Genomic DNA, 25,866 nt, shown 5'->3' on the forward strand with positions numbered 1-25,866 from the left:
ATAAAAGGTTGACCGACGCCAGGGGAAAATGGAAGGATATTCTGCCCGAAGTTCTTTGGGAATACTGCACAACCTCGAAGTCCAGTGCCGGGGATACCACGTTCTTATTGGTTAATGGCTCCGAAGCTCTAATACCGGTCGAAGTTGGGGAGCCAAGTATCAGATTTCAATATGCAACAAAGGAATCAAATGACGAGGACATGAATGCGAGCCTAGAACTATTGGATGAAAGGCGTGAAGTCACCCTTGTCCGATTGGTCGCTTAAAAAAATGGATCGAGAGGTATTATAATCGAAGGGCCAACCTTCGATACTTCAATGTCGGGGACTTAGTACTAAGGAAAGTCACATTAAACAACTGGAATTCGAAAGAAGGGAAGTTGGGTCCGAACTGGGAAGGATCATACCATATTCTCGAGGTCACCGGGAAAGGATCCTATAAGCTCGAAATGATGAGCAGAGAACAACTACTGAGCAATTGAAATATAACTCACCTAAAACGATCTTACTGCTAAGGTACGAGCCCATGCATTTACTTTTATTTTGAACTAACACTTGCAGGTGATCGATAAGAGGGAGCATGAAGTTTTAGTTCTGAAAGCATGCATTGCACTCTTTTTTTCCTAAGACCGATTTTGTCCCAAATTGTTTTTCCGGCAAGGTTTTTAACGAGGTAAAAGCGGATTGTGCTAACTTAAAATCAAAGGCCGATCACAAATCGGTGGCGAAGATTGCGTTTACAGTATCCGAGGTTTCTCTACAATCAACCTCGAATACTGGGGGGAATTACCCTCAGATATCGACTTTAGCAAGGAAATTACTTCGTAATGGAAGGGTCTCAATAGGTAGGATTTGTGGTAAGGGGCAAATGGTCAAACGAACCATGCCCACATAGATTGCTCGAGCCCTGGCTTAAAACATTTATGCATGTATAACTGTTTAGCATAAGAATAAAGAGAAGTACTTTCCTTGCAGTCATCGTATGTTTTAAATTTCCTCTTTACATCCCTTAAAGAATTTCGTAGTTCTGATCTGCTAAAGGAAATGAGCTCAAGGGCCGATTATAATCGGAGGTCGAATAATCACTCCTTCAATCGGGGACTGCCGTCCGAAAACAAGCTCGAACAGACCGAGGCATTAAACATCTGGGGCATAAGACCTATTAGGCAACCCCCAAATTTTAAAGGCCACGACTATACCCACTCGGTGACTGTTATCATAGGCAAGCCTGGATAACTCGAGAAAGCAAGCCCACTGGGCGACGCCCGAACAAAAAGGGCACGACCATATTAACACGGCTCGGAGACGTTTGAGAATCGTAACAAAAGATAGGCCTTCAAGAAAAAGAGAAAATTTTCATAACCGGTTCTAAAAGTGTCACGACCCCAAACCGGACCCGGCTGTGATGACGCCTCTCGTGCAGATAAAGCCAGCCGACACAATCCCCAAGTTCATTTCAAAAGTTTTAATAAGTTAATTTAAGCTTTTTTTTAGTTAATCAGGTATTGCATAATGTAAGTTTAAAAGAATAGTGCAGAAATAGATATAGCCCGACATCGGGGTGTCGCAAGTCACGAGCATCTACTAAGGTCTAAAATAAAACGGAATTTCTGTAAATGTACTAAATACAGTCTTATGACATCAAAGGTAGAAAGCAGTGTTGCGGACGTCGGGCAGCTACCTTGCTAGACTATAAAGACTCTGCCTCTGATCAACCAATACCCGCTACCGGGTGCGAAAATACCTGAATCTGCACACAAGATGCAGAGAGTAAAGTGAGTACTCCAACTCAGTGAGTAATAATCATAACTAAAGACTGAGTGATAGGAAATCACGAAAAAGTACATCATCATGTTATATAAAAATAGTACAAAACCAGTAAGAAAGCAATGAAGCTGTGAAATCTCTTAAAGCATCTTAGCTTAGTTTAAACTTCTTTAAAATGACTTTTTAACAGTTAAACAATTGAATGCAAAATAATTAGAACAGATAAGCACAGAAAATCCACCTCTCGGGCACAAATACACAATTAAACAGGTAAATTATAGAAAAATAAGACAGATAAGCATATAAAGGATTGCCCCTCGGGCACAATGTCAACAATACCAGCCCCTCGGGCTATATCTCACATCACAATAGGTACCCGCGCTCACTGGGGTGTGCAGACTCCTGGAGGGGCCCCTTACGGCCCAAGCGCAATATCAAGCCCTCTCTTGGCATCATCACTAGGCTCTCGGCCTCATATCAATAAGCCACCTCGTGGTGTACATATCTCAGGCCCTCAACCTCATAATCATAATCAAATGTTTTCTCACAATATAGGCCCTCGGCCTTACTCAGTCAAAATCCTCACAAGCCACTCGGGCAATAGTAAAACATGATTCTCAGCCCAAAATATCATTTAAGTGTTAAAACAGAGTAAACATGGTTGAATTATGAAAACAGTGGAATACAGCATGACTGAGCTCAAGTATAAAGTCAAAACAGTGAGGAAATATCAATAAAAATCCCCTAAGGGTTCAAATAGTTGGCACGAAGCCCAAATATGGCATTCAGCCCCAAACAAGATGATAGCAAATAGATTTCTGTCAAATACGCAATAAAATAGTCATTTGGGACGGACTAAGTCACAATCCCCAACAGTGCACGACCTCACGCTCATCATCTAGCGTGTGCGTCACCTCAATATAGCACAACAATGTGCAATCCGGGGTTTCATACCCTCAGGACATTATTTACAATTATTACTCACATCGATCCGGTCTAAACTCTAGCCCCCGATGCCTTTGCCCTCACGAATCAACCTCCGGATGCTCCAAATCTAGCCACAATCAGTACATAATCATTAAAATATGTTAAGGGAACAAATCCCACTCGAAAATATTCAATTTACATAAAACAAAACCCGAAATTTCTCAAACCCGGCCCCCGGGCCCACGTCTCGGAATCCGATAAAATTAACATCAATGGAATCATCATCCTCTCACGAGTTCATACATATCAAGAATACCAAAATCCAATCACACATGACCCCTCAAATCCCTAGATTAAGGTCTCCAATTTTCAAGCCCTAAACCCCCAATTTTTGCTACTAATTTTCCATAGATTTCACGCTTAAAATGTTAAAATTCATCATAGAAACAAGTTTAGGGTCCAAAAATCTTACCTCCACGAAATCCTCTTGAATTCCCTCTTCAATTAGCTCTTCCAAGCTTTCTCCCGAATGAAATATGGTGAAAACCCTCTCAAAATCGCGAAGGGTGAAATATATACATTCTGACCCAGGCATTTTCGCACCTGCGGTCACTCCACCGCATCTGCAGTACTGCTTTTGCAGTCCAAGAGCCGCTTCTGCGGTATTTCACTTAAGTTACCAAAAACCACATCTACGATGCCTTGCCCGCACCTGCGGTTTCGCAGGTGCGGCTCCACAACCGCTTCTGCGGCCACAACATTCCCAGCCTATTTCCGCTTCTGCGACAAATCTCCCGCATTTGTGGCGTCGCACCTGCGGTCCTAAATCCGCAGGTGCGGAAACAACAGAAACAACAAATCTGCAGCATTCACCAAACTCCCAATCTCTCTGTTGACCATCCGAAATCACCCCAAGGCCCCCAGGACCTCAACCAAAAGCATAAACATATCCCATAACCTTATTCAAACTCGTCCCAACCTTCGGAACGCTCAAAGCAACATTAAAACACCAAAATCACATCAAATTCAAGCCTAGGATTCCAAAATCTTCTAAATTCCGCTTTTGATCAAAAACCCAACAAAACCATGTCCGAATGACCTGAAATTTTGCACACACGTCCCAAATGTCACAACAGAACTACTGCAACTTCCGGAATTCCATTCCGACTTCTAAATCAAAATCTCACCTATCAACCAGAAAATGCCAAAATCTCAATTTCGTCAATTCAAGCTTAAACCTTCCACGGACTTGTAAAATGCATTCCGGTCACGCCCCTAAGTCCCAAATTTCCTAACAGAGCTAACCAAATCATAAAAATTTCGATCCGAGATCATATACTAACAAGTCAAACCTTTCAAATTTCAAGCTTCAAAGTGAGAGTTGTTCTTTCAAATTCATTCTGATTACCCTGAAAACCAAAACCAACGAATTACATGAGTCATAATACATCACAAAGGGCAAGCCATTCCCGAAAGCTGGCGAGCAAAGTGCAAAAGGTCAAAACGACCGGTCGGGTCGTTACAAAAAGCTACCCTTGGCAAACTATAATATAAGTTACTTACTTTGGGAAAAAGTTCCAGTAACACCGAACCCCCAAGGCGCCTCAAAACAGAATAATGTAAAGGCAAGGTTTGTTCGAACTTTCAACACTTAAGTTTTTTTATGCTAAGGCATTCCGGCCTTTGTGAATACAAGTAATGAAGCAAAGGAAAAATTTGAAAGCCGAAAGGAAAAGAAAGCCTTATATATATTTACCCAATAATCTTTTTATAAAGGCCAGAATGACGTAATACAAAAATCTACAACGGTCGAAACGACCTAAAAAGATGCAAAAAAATAAAAACATATAAAGGCCTAAGTAGCCTGGTCTGCATCGGAGGCAGCATCTTCATACTCAGGATCTTCCCCGCCTTCAGAATCGCTTAAGCTCTTGGAATCTTCCTCGGGAAAGGCCAGCTTCTGGGCCTTGGTTTCTTCTGCTTTGGCATTCTCGATTTCAGCTAGTATATCGAAGTTCTGAGCATGGACTCCCCCGAGGGCTTCGCTTCAAGCTTTCCACCTTGCATGCGCATGTGTCTGAATCGCCTCGACGTCAACCTTGTACTGAGCCACTTTAGCGTCACCCTCGACCTTGGCCACAACCACCTCTGATTTGGCCGCCTTGAGTTCCTTGGCCAAATTCTCTTTATAAAAAATAGCCGAGTCCAATTGGGATTGAAGCTCCTTGATTTTCTTGACCTGTACCGAGGTTTTTCTATTTTGCAGCTCGGATCTGGGTCTCGGCCTACTCCAGTTGTGCTTGGACAGCTTCCATTTTCGAGGCTAAGATGTCCATATTTTTCTTGAACTCCTTAGCCTCAGCTTGTATCATATCTACCTGTGCCTGGAGTTGCCCGATCTATTCAAGCCTCTATCGAACCTGCAGGATCGGATTGTTAGCCACTTTGTCCAATTCATCTTCACTATCATAAAATACTCGAATTACCTACTCGACCATCTCGGCATGCTCCTTTCGAGTCATTTCTAGCTTGTCCTGAAGCTTCTCACTAGGAAGCTTGTAGGTGTCCCTCTTCTAAGTGAGGTCCCGAACCTTGGCCTCCTGATAGTTTAACTCCTCCCGGTATCGGAGGAAAGTCTCATGGTGCAGCACTGAAGCATGCAATCATAAAGGAAGGTGTTATGATTATTTACAACTTTAAGTTTAAAATACATAAGAAAAAAGACACTCAAAGTTACCCGATTTAATGCTTGTTGAGATTCATTGAATAGGCAGGGGGTTTCCAAGTTGTCCATCACTGCCTAATCTTCTTCGGTCAACAAAACCCGAAGGTAGCTAGCGACTCCCACGGAGGCAGAGAAAACCCGATCGACACTCGGGGCCGGCAACCGGTCCACTAATTCTGGGCTCGAGGAAGACCCACTAGCTCCCCGCAATGGTACCTTCTTTGGCACCAGCAAGTCTCCAAGCTCAAAGACATTCTCTAAGGTAGTAGACTTTAACCAATCTAAGAAGGTGTGGATATCTATCTCCCCCTGAGGCCTCACATAAGAACGATCTTCTAGCATGCTGGCCTTATGGATCATGGCATCTGAGAACTGAGGAGACCTAGTAATGTCAATCGCCCCGAGGCATTTCAATTTCAGCACCCGTCGGTTCGGAGGGCCCTTGTATCATGACACCTGCCCCCACGCAGGCCACCATCTTGGATTTCTCTTTTTCTTGTTTGGACTCGTCCCTTAGCCGGTGGACTGAGTCCTAGGGTAGAGCGTCAGTGCTTCCCTTGGGCTTGCGCGACCTTCTTTTTGGTTTTTCTTTTCCGAGTTCGGAGAAATCGAGGCTCTTTTTCTCTTCTTTTCATCACCCTGCCTCGGAGAAGGGGACTCGAAAGGCACATCCTCATCACCGGATGAAGGCCTCATAACAACGTCTTTGGGGAGACCTATAAAAGAAAACAGAGTCAATAATAATCCGATAGTGCAAGATGAAAATCAAAAATCATAAAATTAGAAAAAAAAACTTACCATGATTACGGGCCTCCCACCGACCCTTCGACAGTTCACACCATGCGTGCACAGAATATGGTCTTTGTGGCGCAAGGCCCTCGACCCATTCCTTGAGTCGAGGAACCACTTCCGACATCTGAGCCACAGCTGCACCATAAAAACACCGATGTGAAGGAAGGGAAGGGAAGAAACGATAGATGAAGTCTTTAAGGTGAAGTTATACTTATGCTTCATGTTCCATTTCTTAGGAAATGGCATATCCTCGGTGGGGATTAAGTTCGAGGTGCTCACTCGAACAAATCGACACATCCAGCCTCAGTCCCAGTCCTCATCTATACTCGAAAACGTGGCACTAGTGGCCCGGCGAGAAAGTTTGATTAATGCCCCTCGATAGAGTCAGGGATTGTATAGACGCATAAGATGATCGAGGGTAAAGGGACACCCCTCGATTTTGTTTACGAAGAAACAAAGAAGAATAACTATCCTCCAGAAGGAGGGGTGAATTTGACCGAGGGTCACCTCGTACCTCTTGTAGAAGGCGATAATGACTGGATCTAAGGGACCCAACGTGAAAAGGTAAGTGTAAACAATTAAAAAATCCTCCACGTGGGTGGTAATTGCTTCCTCAGGTGAAGGCACCACCACATGCTTATGGGCCCAGTTGGAATCCTCTTTGACATGGGAAAGAAGACCATCGATGATCGAACATATGTATCTCGAGACCGGCTCACATCGACCCGGTACCGACGAAGTTTTTTCAATCTTGAAGTCAATGGTGGTCCCGCACCCTCCAGGAACGAACTCGTCAGGGTGTGGTTCCGCCGCAACCCCGTCGCCGGCAAGCCGTGATGAAGAGGTGGCCTCCTTTTATGGGACAGTCTTAGATGTTTTCACCATTTTAGAGCAGAGATGATGAAGAAGAAATTAAGAAGGTATGCTTAGCAGTTTCCAGAAAGTTTAAGAAACTTGGGTACCAAATTTGGAGAGTGAAGAGATTTTTGATAACAAAGATGGAAGAAGCTTTGGACATTAAGTTTGAATGAATGAAAATCGCGATATTTATAGTCTGCTAATGGCGGTTCAAAACCCGTAGTGGCCGACAACAATTGACACGCATTTAATGCCTTGGTAACTGGATCGGCGAGACGTTTCAGTAACTGTTTGTCGCCTACGTCACGGTCTATCGAAGCAGGGTTCAGAGGTTCATATCATTTCTCGTCATCTTCTCTCCGAAAAATGAGGGGACTATCTGTATACGGTCAAAATCGGGTTTGCCTATTGTATGACCAATCGAGACTGAAGCGTGACAGGTTAAAGTTCGACCTCAGGTTATATCGAACGGAGGTGCGAAGTTACATCGTTGGCCTCGTGACCTAGGGACCAAACATAATCAAGTCCAAACAAGATCGATGGAAATTTGCTTAGCCGAATAACAGAATGCCGAAATATCTGCGATCGGTTAGAAATCAAGGAAGAAATCTCAGCACGTATCAAGGAGAGGCCAATTAATTAGCAAATCATGAGATTTTTACCTTCTATAAAATTGTATCAAGAGTAGGACACCCCTACTATATGGGGGGAGGGGGGGTTTCTAATCATTTGTAACAGACATTGAAATACGCAATACAAAGCAATATATGTAATTTCTAGCTCTGATCATCTTGTTATTATGTTCTTACATCAGTAGAGGCATTCCTTTGTTCGAGGGTGATCGAACTCGAAGGCCAAAGCTATTCAGTTTGTGTGGTTTGAATTCATTCTATTACCATCAATTTCAATATTAATCCATTCTCTAATTTGTATCAAGTTATATCATGTATTCTTAAAACGGTGTATAAATTCAATTGTTATCCGATTTTGAGGGTAAACACATGGACATGACTTTCGAGAAATTTTGTGACATGAATATATTAGATACACGCATTCAATGAAGGAAAAAATATATTTAAACTAAGTAAAATATTAAATAAACTTGAAGATAATATAATTACCGTGTATTAGCGCGTACGCAGTAACTTATCTTTTGCATTTTACAATGACGTTTTCCTACAAAAAAAAATAAAATAAAAATACGAACGAAGTGATCTATTTTGAAGTATGCTGTAATTCATTTGTCAAAAAGTATTATCTAAGCAAGTATTCTGAGCAACATTTTTTCTTGAACTCAAAAAAAAACAAGAGGATCAAGGACATAAGCGTACTTCACTTTTTACAATTTTTTATAAAGAATTTTTCAAAAAACCTTCTCAACAAATTGTCAATCATCTCCCCGAAAGAGGGAAAGGAGTCGTTTTTTATGGCAACAACGAAAATGACGGTAAAGAGCGAAAGAAATCAAAAGGTCCTCAACGAAGCTTCTTAAAGATAGTCCTCACATGGCATCACGTGATTTAGCACGTGCGCCTCCTCGTACATATGCAGTCACAATTCACAATTAACACCTGTGTAATTTAGACCTCTTTTAATTTAAGATCGTCTAATCACTAACGTCTATTCTAGTCTACGTTACTCACACCAACCTCACTATCGTTACACGCCCTTTGAATTGGTCCCCTGCAATGTATCAGCCACGATCTCTCTTCATTTTCACCGCCATTTTCCTGATCTAACGGTTCTGATTTCACGTCGTTCCCAGGCTGCCGCAGGCGTAATTCCTGATCATGCTCCGCCCTTGCTTCATCGCCTTCCCTCGCACGTTTCATACCTATAGAGAAACCGAATAATCTCGCCCGAATATCCTCGGGTTCAGCCCGGCTCCCCCCATCACCCACGGCCTTATTAATATCCGATTCATCAACAGACCGTTTCGGCGGTAAGAGATCAAGTGGCTTTGCCGCCGGTGAGGTGCTTTCCGCCGACTGATTACCGCTGGTCGAAGGGTCTGCGTAATTCGACATCAAAGAGTATATATTGCCGCAGAGGCTCCTCATTTGGCTCAGCTCTTTGTTGAGCTGTAAATTCTCTTTCCTTAACCGCTCGTTTTCTCCCAGCAGCCCCGCTGTGCCACCTGCAGATGAATTTGAAGAGACGACTTGCTCGTCACCGGAATCCGAGGTAGATATTACAGGCCGTGGTGGCTGAGCAGGCGGAGCAGCCACGGTAACGACCGCTGTTACAGCTGCGCAAGGAGTAGCAATCGGCGTGACTACTTTCCGACGCTGGATATCGCGTAACAGACTTTTGTCACCTCTCCGAAAGCAATCGTTTGAGAATTCCCATCGATCAGGTACGACTTTCCGAAATCCCTATAAAACAGAATCAAAGCATTTATCATCGACGAAAAAGCAACGACTTTCTATATTTCATGGCAAATCTAATTAATAAATTCAGATAGAGGAACTTACATAGGTGTTGAGCTGCCGAACGAAGCTAGAGAAATTGTTATGCTTAAAATATTTAGGAAGCAAATCTCTAGCAAACTCCGTCGGATTCCATACGATAAAGGTAGATCCGTCTTCGTTCCAAGAGACTACGTCGTCGATGGATGGATCCTCGACGAGCTGGTACGTCTTTGTTAAAAACGGCGTCGGGACAGACCTCGCCGTTTCACCGGCCGTTGATTCTCCGCCGTTCCGCTCTATCGGCGGTGGAGTCATCGCTTCTCACCTTAACTAAAGATCATTAAATTCAATACAAGACTATTTGCGAGCAAAGATATCAAATAAAAGGTAAATTATATTCCAAAATTACATACTTGACTGAAGATTCGACTCGCAGCAGATCTGGAGCCAAAATTGCAGGGAGGCAAGAGAGTTGCAGGAAAGACGTCCGTTGGGATTTTTGGTTATTCTAGAAGGTTCCGACGACACATAGAGGTGTTGGGGGGAACTGTGTTTGTTACAGATAAGAGTTGGAAAGTTCAGGAAAGGAGGAAATGGTGATAAGGAGAAAATATAAAAAGAAAAAAGCGACAGAAAAAGAAACAAGCAGAAGCTACGTTACGGACAGCTTCCGAAAAAAGTTGAATTAAAAAATTGAAATGAAGTCGTAGCAATACGTATTGCCTTTCGAGAAGGTTCAGTTGGCTTCTTATACGTGGCACCGGATGAGAGGTTACACAATATACTCTATACCCGACGCAAGCATAGACGAAGTTCCATGTGCGATGGATAAACAATATGGTCCTTTAAACATATGGTCTCTGCTCCCATGGAGGTGGTAACCGGGGTATAATCATCACCCATTTTTAAATTAGCAACATGTCAAACTCGGCCAAAATTAACTGTGCTTTTTCATTTGATCCAAAAATAACTCATCAAATTATTGGTCAAATAAAATAATCCCAATTGTCTCAAATTGTATAATTCAACGAGTTAAAATGCAACTCAATTTCAACAAGATAAATATCGCGATTGGAAATAATGTAAATAAAATTCAAGCTAATAATTGAAGGAAAATGCATAAGTTTTGACATGTTTTTCCAAATATTTCTCTAAGGTAAGCTTTCAAAAGGTACATTTATCGTAAGTGGTTTATTAGATTATGACTTGTCATTTAACTCACCTTGAACTAAATTATTTTGACCTAAATAAACTTTGAATAGATTGGGTCATGCTCCGTTTTGAATTAACCTATTTTACCTTCAAGTTTGACTCTATCTGCCTCTTTATCTTCTCTAATAAGGAGTAAAATTATTGTAATTCATATTGGATGAGGATAATTTAAAATTTTCCCATATACGGACGACTCTCTCTCAGATTAGAGAACTGAAACAATTAAAAGTATAATTAAGAAATTATAATTATTTTCTTAAAAAAAATACTTAAATTGCACTTAAACTTGTCCAGAAAAAGTAGCCTAGACTCCCTTATTTTTCGTTGATGATCGTTCTTAAATATTGAGCGAGTTTGGTGAATCAAACGCCTATCTTATTTGAAACCTAAACTACTTGGGGTGATTCAAGACGTGACTTCTAGTGATTTTTCCTCCAAGTTATCGCCCGTATTTTCTATAGAGCATGCATACTCGTTTGGATAAAATCTAAAGGCTTTAACTTCATGTTAACAATAAGAATATAGGTGTAGTTATTCTCTTTTCTCACGTTCCAATCTTTTTTCTGAAATTAAACGTCTGAAAATTTGGATATTCGTGACCTTCCATCCGATTATATCTTACATAATAGTATTTTTTTTTTCACGATTCTATCTTATATAGAAGCAAATCAATGTGACGATGCCAAGTGTCACAACAAAAATTCAATGAGTGTCAAATTTTAGGACAAAGTTAGTTAGGTTAGTTAATAATTAGTTACGCTTTTTGAATTTAAATTTAAAATATATAAATATCTATATATTTTGAAGGAAACTATTATATAAAAATGAAAAAATATATTATATATAACTTTAATGTAGAAAATATATAAAATAATAAGACTAATTTATTTTTTGCGATGAGAAAGTTTTGAATAATAATTCATATGGTCATGCTATATGCTATATGAAAAAGATAAAACTAAAGACAAAAACATAAACAACAATTTCAAGAAATAAATAGAATATATAAAGATATAATTTAACTTCTTGTGTAGCAATTTTAATAATAAAAAAAATTAATCTTTCATATTAAGTACAAACGGGAAGAAGAATCAAATTTAATTTCTTATTGAAAATAATATAAAAATAATAATAATTATAATTATTAGTAGATTTATGGCATATATAAAAAGACCCTCTCCGTTTAACCTTTGAAATTATTCAATATCATCCATTTAGAAAAATTGTAATGACATTTAAAAATATTTATTGATAAATTTAAATATCTAAATAATTATGAGAAAGTCATAAAGCCAAGTTAAATTTCAAGACTAATCCAAAATGTTATTCATTGTATTATATTAAACTGGTAATTTATTAAAAATTCATATGACAATTTAATTATATTAAATGATAGATTATATGATTAGATAAGCAAGGAACAAAAAAGAAATGAATTTCAAGCGATAGCATAAAATGTATATACTAATTTAATTTCTCGTGTAGAAAATAGTTGTTAATAAATAGAACTCATAATATCATAATACAAAACATAAAAATACTATTAGGATATTATACATAAGATAAACAATATTATATATATATATATATATATATATATATATATATATAACATAAAAATAATTATTAAAAATATTAGTAGGTTTTTATTAAAAATAGTAAAAGACTTATCTCTTTATACTTTTGATGAGTTCAAAATATAATTTAGCAAAAAAAAAAATCACATTATTTAAATTTTTAGTAAACTACAAATGAGAAAACTAATCAAATATTACGGTAGAAACGAATGTACGAAAAGAGGGTGATAAAGATAATTTTATGGTATTTATATTTTGAATTAATTAAAATATAAAAGATAAATAAATAACATTCAAAAATATTATTGATAATTTAGACCATTTTGAAAAGTATAACATATGTTTAAAAAATAAAAATGTTTTCAGAGTAAGAAAATATATATATCTATGTTATATTAAAAGAGAAGTAGTATCAAATATTAGGCCAAATGTCAAGTTAATAAAAAGTCAAATTAGTAAATGTATAGTACTAAGTACTTGCTAATATAATAAAGAATAAATAAGGAACATACAATTTATTTGATTATTATATGATGTGTATCCTTTGATTTTGTATAGATTTTATTATATTTCTGTACACTATATTAAATAATAAAATAACAACTAAGATTTATTAAAATAATATGATATATTAGATCATAATTTTATAAAAAGAATATTCTGCCAAATCATCCGTGTATCGCGTGAGTTCTAACACTAATTATATATAATATCTACGGTAGTCAAAATTAGCATGTGCCCGTCACGAGTTTAGTTAGACAACTTACCCATTGTATTGTATCGTATTGTTACTTTAAATACGATGTTTGTTTTGATTGTTACTTAAATTTTATTGTATCGTATCGTTAAATCCGTCGTTACATAACGACGAAATGTGTCACTTTATGTAACGACCGATTTGGTGTGGTCGTGTCGTTACCTTATCTTTCTCTCAATCTCACCCTTCATTATTATTAATAATTTTATTTTATCATTTACCCTACCTTTTTATATAATATTTTTACCTTGTATCATAATTTTTCTTTATAATATTGTAAGTTTATTCTTCATATTGTTGGTGCGTGATATCATGAAACGATGACAAACGACACAATTTATCCAAATATTAGATTTATCAAACGATACAATACAAAACGATACAATACAATATAATATGATACATTATGAAACGATACGTAACAACAGGAAAAACTCTTACATTGTATTAGCCTAATGCTTTTATCTGTTCATTGTATTAGCCTAATACTTTTTTCTGTTCTGTTATGCGAACTACCCCGGAATTCCATGATCGAACATGCATTATCTAACCATTCAAGGTGCTATGATCGAAAAAGTGGACACGTGAATCCCTAGGCCACGAGCCACAACTTCCATGTGCCTGGCTCTTAGCTTATTCAGATTGCAACTTCTGCGGAGTCCAAAGGGTTATGGTCGAGACTCGAGAGACTAACAAAAGTCTCAACTACTTTTGAGATATTTGGACCACGATCTCTTCCAGTTTTGTGCTCATCATTTTACAGTTTCAATTTCAATTGCTTTAACGGCTCCATTCCTGATCCCTTCGTACATTTTAGCATCTACAATATCTAATTCTGAGGAAACGGAATGGATATCCTAACTAGTTTAATTTGGAATATCTGAAAATTGTGGATATTCAGAGCCATAATGTTGTTTCATACAAGTTTCTTTCTTCTTCTTTTTTTTCCTGTTAGAATATAGGGAACTAAGGTGCTTTTTCCTCTTTAGTTAACTCAGTCTCACTGAGGTTCGAGATTAAAATGTGCTCTTCCATGACAATAGTCTTTTGAAAAGAAAGTGATTTCTCAAAATATTCTCTTGAAGTTTTATCTAGCGTTTGGACATAGATTTGATTGAAACTTCAAAAAAAGAATTTTTAAAAAAGAATTTTTAAAGTTGTGTTTGGACATACATTTTATTTGAAGAAAAATTGAAGTTTTATGAGTGGAAGAAAAATTTTCACCCAAAAACTGAGAACTTGAAAATTTTTGAACTTTTTTTTTCAAAAATATAATTGTATTTCATAAACTAACAATGTTTTAATTTTTTTTTTGAAAAATAACGCATGGCCAAATGGGAGCTTAAACCAATGCTGGCTCAATGGGGAGGCTACTAAAAGCAATTGCTTTAGGGCCCCCAAAGTTGAAGGCCCCAAAATATTTATTTTATATATTGTTTGCATATTATAAATTTATCAATAAAGAGATTAGATCTCATACTTCATTTTTAGAATGATGTGATAGAGGTTATTAAAATAAATAACATAATTTTATAATAAATATGCAATACGTGAAAATGAATAACTTAATGACGACTTTGATAATTACAAAAATAAAGTCTCTTATAATATCTTTTGGAGTTATTATTTCTTATAAAGAGTGGATGAAGCTATTTTTCAACTTCAAAGCAGACTTGAATTTTCTAAATGTATGAAAATATTTTGGCATCTACTTAGTCATACAAAATTGAGATTATTAGATTATGAGAATTTATATATAAAAAAAAACTATCTTAAGTATTAATATATATTTCTTATATATTATGTAAGCCGTGAGTTGAGTTACCATGTATCTTCAATGGTACTAGCAGGTAACCAAGTAAATGATCAAGATACGTACGGAAAAAAAAAATCGTATACAATTGTGACAAAAAACAAAAAGCCTCTCGTTAAGGTTTGATTTTAGATCACCACTTTCGTTGAGCTGCCTAGCTTAGACTCAGGAGATGTTGGGAATATATAAAGTGAAAAAATAGTGCTGGCTTTAGTGGCTCGCAACTTTGAGAGTACCAATAAAGTTAGCTGTTAGATCTTAATTCGAAGAGCTGGCGGTGATCCATGTCAAATGCTGGAAGAAACTGGAAAAATCACTAACAAGGAGCTGATACGTAACGACCGTTAGTGTTAGTATCTGTGATCACCCGTTGTCGGACACGATGTTAGATCTATAACCACTAAGGGATCGTTTGGTAGGGCGCATAAGAATAATATTGAATATGGTGTATGGTAATGCTGATATTAGTTATGCTTGCATTAGTTATGCTAATATTAGTTATGCTGACATATTTTTTATTCATTGTTTGGTTTGATGTATTAAAGCATTGCACAATTTCTAAAAGAATTGTTTGTTTACAAAAATACTTTCAAACCAATCCATCACTCTAACATTTTAAAAGAAACATATGTTGAGAAATATTTTTATATGAAAAAGTTTTTAAAAAATTATTTGATTTGTCTACCTATATTGTAATATAGAACCAAATATTTATTTATAAAAAAAAAATATGCTAAGTATTTATTTATTTACTAGAGATATAATTTTATTCTCACTATTTGGATTATTTTATACTTGCATTAATATATTAACTAGCATATTTTAATCAAGCATAAATTTTGAAGGCCAATTTTGTCTTTAACTAAGCTAGTGCATGCATTAAAACTTATTGCATTGCTAATATCATTATTTTTTATGCATTAGTTATGCATAGGATAATACCAAATAGGATATATAACTAATGTCTGCATAACTAATGCATAGATTCAAAATATCTACCAAACAAGTATTATTAATACACAAAGCTAATGCATGCATTATTTTATCTAATGGATTCTACCAAACGACCCCTAATTGATACAGTAGTGTCAAAAATATGCTTGAAGATGTCAAGATGAATGCACATTCTATGGCTATGTTCCTTGTTATGGCCTAAAGAGAAATAATTAATAAGTGACATTTGTGAACGAAATCTGAATTCTAACTGTTCCATCGCATTGAAAACCTGACGTAACATGCCACCTGACATGTTGAATAGAATAACTTGCATGATGGATGCCATGTTTGCCTGCTATGGGTGTGGTCCTATGTTTTCTTATGCAGTTTTTGGCACACAATTAATACTGGGATGAAAATTTATGACGCAATGCTGAGGAAGCAATAGAAAATTGAGTAAAAATAGCATAATACAGTCAGTTTTCGGACTGGTCATTCAAAAATAGCCAGCGTTTATGAAATCAATGAAAAATAGTTACTATTTTGCTGCAACAAAGACCGGTCCAACATAATATACTGGAATTCGATGCACCCGTGTATGAACTCCTGCATATTATGCTGGACCGGTATACTTTGCTGACTCCAGTATAATATATTGGAGATTGGAGCACCGGTGCTCCAAACTCCTGTATATTATACTGGACAATTATACTTGCTGGAACTCCAGTATATTATGCTGGAGTTCTAGTGTACTTATGTTGGAAACTCCATCATATTATGCTGGAGTTCCGGTATACTTATCCTGGAACTCCAGTATAATATGCTGGAGTTCAAGCATACTTATGGTGGAACTCCAGTATAATATATTGCCGTATTTTTCAGGTTTTGAACAGTGTTTTCGCTCAAATTTATCTTTACATGAAAAGTGGCTAAATTTCTATTACTTTTGAAACTGGGCTATTTTTGAACGACTAGTTGTAAATCTGGCTATTTTTGAATTTCTTCCGAAAATTAACCTAGGGGTGTTCGTCGGTCGGTACGGTACGATATTTAGACATTTCGGTTCGGTATTTTCGGTATTTGGTTTCTTAAAATCCTATACCAATATCGTACCTAATTAATTCGGTATAGTTCGATTTTTCTCCTTTCGATTTCGGTTTATTCGGTTCGGTAACTTCGGTTTATTTGATTTGAATACTAACTAGTGCATAGAGCCATACACTCTAATATTCTTAATTAAAGTACTCAATAATACAAAACTGAAAATTTTCGTTGACAAAAATTTTGTCTAAAACTAGCAAATATCGACCCAAATAGAGAAAATTGTACATAAAAGAATGTTTAATCATTAGAAGTGTCTTGTTACTTGTTTAGAGTTAATTGATGAACTTTGAGAATAAAGAAAAGTAAAATTTTAGATTTTTTATATTTATGTTATAATTGATAATATATGTTTTGTGTAATATAATATATATATTTCGGTACGGTATTGGTATTTCGGTATTTTATCTTAAAATACCAAATACCATACCTAATACCAATTTTTTTTAAAATATAAACCAAATACCAAAATACCGTATATCAAATACCAAAATTTTTATTTTCGGTACGGTAATTCGGTATTTACCAAATTATGCCCAGCCCTAAATTGACCCATTTTGGCCCGGCTCTAACCCAGGACGATTTTGGCCTAATCAGATCGCAACCCAGTTATCCTAATCACTATTTTCTCCCAATATTATTGGACTTATATCGATCTGTTCCTGCACTACATTTATCATACTTCAAAGTAGGGGTGTACAAAAGTCGGGTTGGTTCGAATTTTTCAATTACCAAACCTAACCAATGGTGCCGGATGTTTTATCTATAAACCAAACCAAACCAATAAAATCGGGTTTTCTAATCTCGGGTTTTCTAGGATTTTTCAGATTTTTTCGGATTTTCGAATTTTTTTCCCGGTAAAGTCTTCATAGCACAAAATATCTGACTTGCGCTCCAAATATTTCTTTAATCCTAGTAAAATATAATTATATAATGTATTTTTCAAGAAAATAATACAATAATATGAGATAAGTCATAGCATTATACTGAAATATTCAATAACAAAGATAATAAAATTGCAATAAATCAAATATTGCTAATTAATAAGCCATAATGATAACATAATCTAAAAATACTATATATGTCATGCTAAAATAAGTACTAATTGAATTTCTTTTATTAGCATTAGTATTGATTTGAACTCTATTGAGTTAGTATATACATTTTTGGGTTAGGTCCAAACTTGAAATAATACGTTAAAAGATATAAATGTGAAAAAGTTTAAGAAATATTTATAAATTACGTTACAATAAATAGTTATAGTTATAAAATATTTTTAAAAATTGTTTAAATGTACTATCGGGCTGGTTTGGTTTCGGTTTTGACTTTTTAGTTAAAACCAAACCAAACTAATTATGGTCGTTTTTTTCCCAATACCAAATCAAATCAAACCAAACCACAATCGGGGGGTTTTTTTTTTCCGATTTGACTAGGATTATCGGTTTGATGTGATGTATCGATTTTTTTTGTATACCCCTAGTTCAAAGATCTGGTCCACTTTAATTGATTTTTTTAGCTGTTTTTACATATATTAAGGAATTCGCCGTAGTATTAATTAACAACAAAATTGACCATAGTAACCTTAATTTATTCATTGGAAATATAACAAATACTTTTAGGTTCTTTACTCCAAGGGTGACTTTGAAAAAAAGAAGTTAATTTCTTCTTGATATCTGAAAAATCAATATTGTGGATCACAAAAGAAGACCAAAAAATCAATTAAAATAGACGGAAGGAGTAAAAGAATTCGAGAAAATGTTTTCTTTCGTTAGTTTTTTTACTCTCTTCCATTGTGGAGTGATTTCTTATTATCCATCAGTGAAGGGAGGGTCTCATATTATCTTGATGATGCATAAGATAATAAATACAAACACAGAAAGGGACACGACCTAGAAAATTTGTGTATTGTAGAGAGCCAGGAAAAAAAGAAAAAAAAAAAGATCTTCCGTAGCCAGACATTGATCTTGGAACCTCTTGAGTTTATGTTCAAAATATGCTAGACGCGAGTTCAATTCACAGCCATTCATATACAGATATGGATTACACATTCTAGCCAAAATTTGCTCAGCTTATCCAATGTGGATTTGCGAAAAGAAAAAGAACTTCCATGTACTCACGGATGTTGACAGGCTCTCTTTTTCTTTGTAAGAAAGCAAAACATTCCATCTCTTTTGTCTCTCCCCTTTCTATTTTTCGTTGCTCTTTATTTCAGAAAGGGATGTCGTGATACAATATTTTCCTACATATCATGTGCTATTTCCCTCTTCTTTATATTCACGAGAATCCAAATAATTCCAAGTTACCAACTCATACTTTAACATCAAACTAGCGACTGAACGGACCAGATATGAAAACATTCTCAATGGATTATTGGAGTAATTATTAAATCACTCAATCAACTAAGCTTTAATTCCAAACTAGTCAGGCATCAAATATGCGAATTCACTATTTCCATTCTAATCTATTCCTCCATATTGAAGAATCTAAAAATTTCCATAATACTAAAAGGGGAAGAGAGCAGGGGATAACCACAGCAAACAGTTATGGAAGATAATTTCTGAACAAAGACAACATGGCTTTTAGATATCAATATATCCACAAACTATCAAAATCATGCTTGTTAATTTATTGTTCTCTCGGATCGGTAATGCACATGAAAGGCAAATAAATGATGACGGAGATAATCTAGTTAATTAGTTTGCAACAGAACTAGACACTTAAGATATGGATTGCATCACTAGCAAAAGATTAACCAGAACTATAGCTAGTTATAGCAACTGAATCAGGATGGTTATCTACTATAGCAGTAAGTTCTTGCATAGCTAGCAAAACCAAAACACATGGACTGTTAACAACAGAAGCATATGGACAGCAGCAGAAATGATCTAAAGTTCAAGAAATAAAGTGTGGTCACAGCTTCATTTAAAGCTAGTGGAATATAGTAACATGAGCTCGCAGGTATTTAAATACGTAACAAAATATATGGATAACAGCAGAAGTCATCAAAATTACAAGAAATATAGTGTGGTCTCGGCTTCCTACAAAGCTAGTGGAGTAAGTAACAAGAGCAGACTGAACCTGATGCTTTCCTGCTACATTGTCATAGCTGAAATTTGAACCTTGCTACCTTCATTTGAGGTAGATTAATGTAGACTTTAGAAATAAATTGATAACAGAAATGAGACTATCCATATTTTTATCCTTGTTCTTAAGCTGCAGTGCTGCACTGAAAACATCTTGGAGTGCCAGTAATAGCTAGCATTAAGCAATAACTAATGATTTTTTTTGTTGTTGATAATTAAGCAATTCTAATGAGTAAGAAACATTAATATGATATTTATGTGGAGGCCAATGTTGCACGGAACATACTCGAATTAGCAAAAGACAACATAGAATCATACTCAATCTGCCCCTTCTTTCAACTTCTTGCAAACTAATTCTATTTCTAATGGATTACAAAAGTACCTTTAAAATTGAAAATTGTGTAATGTTCTCTTATCTTCCACCAAAATGAAGGGAGGATTACATTTTGTCCGGATGATATGACAAAGATATACATAAAAATATAGCAAGGGCCACAACCTAGATATATGTGTATTCTATGCCACACAAAAAAAAGTATCTTCCCTAGCCAGATATTGATCCTGGTCCCCTCGACATTTACGTTCATTTGTGTCCGACAATGTCTAAATTCATAGCCATCCATCTTAGGTCTGGATCACAGAATGAAGCCAGAATTCGCACAGCTTATCCATTGTGAGTTTACAATAAGATAATGACAGATAAAGAATCAATTTCACACGTTTACCTAAAAGGTGGGACATTGTTATTTTCTCTGTTTCTTTACAGGCAAGTGCTACCAAGACGCATTCCATCTCCCTCTCATTTCTAATTTTCTCTGCGCTTCATTCCATAAAAGGACATGGTGCTTCAATATTTCCATATACTGTTCTAAGTTCCTCTTTTACCACAATTAAGATCCGCAAGAATCGAAATAGCTCCTATTCACCAATGTATACTTAACATCAAACTAGTAACTGAATCAACAGATTCTAACCACAAGCCCGATAATTACATATCTCAATGGACTTTCCAGCAATAACTAAGCAACTAATAAAAAGTAAAAGGAAAAGAGTCAAATGGCATGTCATTAAAATTGAGCAAGCTAATATCTCCATAGTACTTAAGGGTAAAATTGGAATAAGAAACAGGGAATGACCACAGCATGTATTAAGTATTAGGCAAACCCATTTTTTAGCATAGATGGCATGCAACTTCCTGGCATTTTATTAACTGTTAAAAGTAATATCTAAATATTCATTTTTCTGTCCCATTAGTTATGAACATGAAGCTCCTATTTATCTATCTTCTGATAGCCTCAGTGACCTACGGCAAGAAAATTAGGACAGAGATAATCTAGTGAATCACTATGCCAACAATAACACAACTAGACAATCAACATAATAGAGAAATCATATTTATTGTGAAGCATAAATTTAAAATGTAGCTAGGCAAGGCTTGATCTCATAGCAAGTGAAGAAAGATGGATGTCTGTTCTAGCTTCAGGTGCTTGCATAGCCAGCAAACCAGTAGTGCTGCTAACAAACAAACTATGACCAGACTACATAAAATTCAAGAATGTAGTGTGCTCACAGCTTCACATAAAGCTAGTGGAATAAGTAAGGTGAGCAAGCTGAACCTAATGCGGTCCTGATACACTGTCTTTGGCTCAAAATAATGAACTTCATTTGTAGTAGATTAAGTTAGCATTCTAAAACTAAAATTGATAAAGGGAATGAGACTTGCCAACTCTTTCCTTGCTCTTTCAGTGCCAGCAATAACTTCTGTTAAGCAATATCTAACAATTTTTTTGATAATCATTAAGGTGGTATTTATCGCTCATCTCTTATAATATTGCACACAACATACTTGATTTACCAAAAACAATATATAACCATACCACATCTGCTCCTTCGTACAACTTCTTGAAACAAATTCTACTTCTAATAGATAGAAGAATATTTCTAAATTTGAAATTTTTTAGAGTTATAATCATCAGTAAAACAGACCTCAACTGTCCAATATCAAGATTATGTAAAGGTATTAACTTCACTCTTGTCATACCAAAAGAAGCATCCATGAAGTAAGAACACTACTTTTTGTTGATTTTTAACTTCATAACGCTGTGCATCTTTTTTATTTTATTAGCTGTATCATTGTGCATCTTTTAATTGCAGTAGATTATAGGGAGCTAGCTATTCATTTACAAAAGTCATATGCAATATTCAAAAGATCACTTGAGTAATGGCAGCAACTTCATCTGATGTTTGACGAAACAACTTAATTGTTAAATAAGGAATAATTTAGTTCCTCATAAGCTAAGTGATTGCCACTATCCCACAAAACAAAGCCAGATTCAATTAATTATTTTCCTTCTCCAGAAGATATATTTTATATTTACAAAAATCAATGTTCCTTGCAAAGATATTTTACTGCCAAGTTAGACAGGCAACGCAAACTGTTTTTGAATATTTGCATGAGATAACTGATCACAACTATACATACACACATAAGAATGCTTTGCATTCTATACAAATGAATCTTGCTCTGCAGAGTATGAATTATTGGCTAACTGTCTTTGATTACGCTGGACATTCTTATTGATTAACCTAGAACTAAAAGTACAAGCACATAAAGCATGAACATGTTAAGTCAAGGTCACAAGTTCTGGCTCAAATATCATGCACTGTTACATCAAAGGATCTTATATTTGATCATTTTAGCAATTTGTTTCATCTTTCAAAGTGAGTTATTGCGCCTTGAACTGAGAGCAAGGAATAGCATCTATTGGTTTGAAACCAAACACACCACTTCCAAGTAATTAGTGCTAGATTCATAACTATCTTCAAATAGCTAATGCAATCTAGTGGTAAAATCACAAAATGTGCTCTTTTCAAACATCTTAAGGCCGAAAAAGGGAGAAAATTAAATTATACTCTATAAAAATTTCAGAAGTCTAACACAAAATTGCACCTCAAAAGTGGAAGTTTATATTTCGGGGAAAAACTATGAAAAAAAGAACAGTTGAGGGGTATTGTTACACTGTGACACTCATGTGTAAGCGCTCATAAAATCAGAAAACTTGGCTGCCTAATGTGAGCCGAGTAAACAAAAGATCAAGAGACATATAAGATTCCCTGTCTAAATAGAGCAAGAGTTGCTGAAGTATAAATGGTCCAAACAAAGAGAACCCACCAGGCCAGAAACAATGCCACCTCTTTGTCCAGCAGTGAGCAAGGCAATAAGCTACATATCCCTTGGAAATCTGTAATCAAGTCGCCACCAACTTGAGACAAGCCAACGAAGAGAAATACCATCGATGCAGGCACAAAAAATTGCAGAACCACTAAGCACACAAAGTGATTGTGCAGGAACACCTTGGCCCTACTATAACCCAAGTCAGGAACTTTGCTCGCGTGCAGTCTCTGGTACCAGCACAAAACTGCTTCGTTCAAGTACATCTGCACATTTGATCGCAGAGATACAATCTGCAAAAGGCTCGAAACCAACAAACACCAGCGCCTAAAGCTACTGAATTCTGACGGTTTCATACCCACATTTCCAACCAAATCCCTAACATGTCCAACTCTTGCATTTTGATCAATAAGTAGGTCAGCAAAGGGTTTCACCCAAAGCAATGAGGTCAAAACCATGGACAAATAGTTAGCATGAAGAAGCAATCGAGCAAACCATCCACAAGAAATAATGGATAAATTGCAGCGTAGCTGATCAGTCCCGAGCCAAAAGGCATGAGCAATCCTCACAGCTGGCATATACAAAAACCAAGAAATGCAGCCCATTAAAACTGCAATAAACAACTTCTCAAACCCATGGATTGTTTCAAAATGAACATCAAAACTCCATTTAGGAACTGCCCCATGTACAAATGCAAGCGCCACAATAAAACCCAAAAAGCCCAAAACAACACTCAAGTGCTTCTCAGACAGCTTAGATGCAGATTTTTCAAAAGAAATCCTAAAGATCAAAACAAAAACCCTACAAACACCCAAAAATCCTAACAAAATGGGAATGAAAGAACCGTTCTTTAACACACCAGATTCCTCAGATTTCGCCAAGAATTGATGAAGCAACAAGCAAGAACAAGAAACAATAACAGAATTAAAAGCCCCACAAAAATCATTGAAATATATCCTTGTATGAAGATGACTGTCATTAAGCTTTAACCTAAAAATCTGAGCTTTATTTTCATCAAACTCAAATCTTTCCTTGGATTTTTTTCTGGGTTTAAGTTCAGAATTATCATTCGTACTACCTGGCCTACGAATGGCTGCCCGAACACCATTTGGGTTCGTGGGGGTAACATCATCTGGGTGGACGTATGTGAAAAGGCCTGAGAGGAAAAGTGCGGGGATCTTAATGAAGTGGAGTAATAGACTGAGGGAGAGAGCAAGGGTTGATTGGAGAAAGAGATTGCTGGATAAAAGTAGCAGTAAAGACGATGAATTGGGCATGATCAGCTCTCGGAACTGGAGTTTTGGAACGACACCAGTGAATCTTGAATGTATAAGAGGAAGATGGAGATCTCAAACGAATACAGCTATTGTATTCGGGTCGACAAGGTGGTTCCTTTTGGATCTTGGACTTGCCTTGTTTTGGACTCCACGTTATGGACATAAACTGTCCCATGGTTGTTTCAATTATGTCGTATTGTATTGTTATCTCAAAATAATATTTGTTTTGGTTATTTTATTAAAATTGATTGTATTGTATTGTTAAATTCATTATTTTGGAACAATCAAAAGTCCCTTTTTTTGAAATAACCGATTTGGTGTGGTGAGATTGTTTCCTATTTTTTTTTTCCAATTATGCCCTAACTTATTACTCCAGAATTCTATTTTACCCCTTTATCTTTTTTTTTTTTTCTATTTTAAATCCAAATCTCCAACCTATAACCTACTTTGTTTTTTTCTAGAACTTCTGCCGCCAACGTTACAGGTGTTTTGCCGCCGTCTGTTTTATTTTTTCTCCTAATTTGCTTTTAACTCAATTCTAATTAGCTGTGTTCCTTTGTTTTGCCTTCTTCTGTCTTGCTCCTTTGTTCTGCTTTCTTAAAATGTTTTGCCTTCTTCTGTTTTATTTTTTAAGATTATTTTTATACATAATTTTTGATAAATTTATTTAAACAATTGAGGGTATTTTAGTAAACTTATCAGTTACAGTACAATACGATACAGTCAAACCAAACAACAAAATATTATTTAACAATAACAAACAATACAATCTATCCACACATTGTATTCATAAAACGATACGATACAATACGATACGATACAATACAATACATTATAAAACAATGTGGAATAATGATCCAAACAAAGTATTAGCTATCTTTGGGGCATTTTCATATATATATATATATATATATACACACACCCATTTTTGGGGTCACCATTGAATTATACCCATTTTACATAAAAATTTATAAAGTGTATCCCCTCGGATTTGAAGTAGTTCAATATCTTCAATGCAACTTCAAAAATTAAATATGAAGCTTTTCTAGTTAAATACAACTTGAGAAATCAAGTCTAAAGTTCATTTATCTTTCAAATGCAACTTCAGAAATTCGAATCTTAAGTAGATCAATCTATTGAATGCAACTTCAGATTTTGAATCTTATGTTCTGGAAGCTTGTTCTTCGAATTTCAATGATCCAATACACGATTCAATGCCCAAATCTACTCCAAAATCAGCTTAAATTTGAAACATAATTTTCAAATATCATAAAAGAACAAATCTTAATCATCAAAATGTCAAAACAACAACAAATTTAACAAACCTATTTTTGTAACTAAGAAGAAACTCTAAATACAAAGAAGAAGAAGAAGAAGAAGAAGAAGACAGTAGTAAATTAAAGAAGAACAGAAAAGTGTATATATATGAAGTTATATAAAAATTGGGTATTAAGTTAAA

General features: G+C 35.8%; 2 protein-coding genes across 3 annotated transcripts; both read right to left on the reverse strand.

The window, feature by feature from the left end:
* Nucleotides 1-8,528: 8,528 nt before the first annotated feature.
* On the reverse strand, nt 8,529-10,365 carry LOC104249178 (heat stress transcription factor B-2b-like). Of its 2 annotated transcripts, none has more exons than XM_009805554.2 (3): nt 9,893-10,365; nt 9,543-9,804; nt 8,529-9,443 (listed from the first exon to the last, which is right to left on the reverse strand). In XM_009805554.2, the coding sequence occupies exons 2-3, from the start codon at nt 9,792-9,794 to the stop codon at nt 8,694-8,696; spliced, it is 1,002 nt and encodes a 333-aa protein (XP_009803856.1). In that variant the 5' UTR covers nt 9,795-9,804; nt 9,893-10,365; the 3' UTR covers nt 8,529-8,693. The 2 variants fall into 2 exon arrangements, with proteins under 2 accessions (XP_009803856.1, XP_009803855.1); XM_009805553.2 differs by having other exon boundaries at nt 9,543-9,809; nt 9,893-10,362.
* A 12,537-nt stretch (nt 10,366-22,902) lies between these two features.
* LOC104249180 (uncharacterized) lies at nt 22,903-24,543 on the reverse strand. The gene has a single exon (XM_009805556.2). It carries the CDS (start codon nt 24,405-24,407, stop codon nt 23,052-23,054), a length of 1,356 nt encoding a protein of 451 aa, XP_009803858.1. The 5' UTR covers nt 24,408-24,543; the 3' UTR covers nt 22,903-23,051.
* Nucleotides 24,544-25,866: the final 1,323 nt, after the last annotated feature.

Source organism: Nicotiana sylvestris, chromosome 3 (genome assembly GCF_000393655.2).
Source record: "Nicotiana sylvestris chromosome 3, ASM39365v2, whole genome shotgun sequence".
Taxonomy (NCBI): Eukaryota; Viridiplantae; Streptophyta; class Magnoliopsida; order Solanales; family Solanaceae; genus Nicotiana; species Nicotiana sylvestris.

Coding starts and splice junctions, on each gene's coding strand:
- LOC104249178 (XM_009805554.2), bottom strand. CDS start 9,794: ATGACTCCACCGCCGATAGAGCGGAACGGCGGAGAATCAACGGCCGGT. Junction 9,444..9,542: donor TTCGGCAGCTCAACACCTAT/GTAAGTTCCTCT, acceptor TCTGTTTTATAG/GGATTTCGGAAAGTCGTACC.
- LOC104249180 (XM_009805556.2), bottom strand. CDS start 24,407: ATGCCCAATTCATCGTCTTTACTGCTACTTTTATCCAGCAATCTCTTT.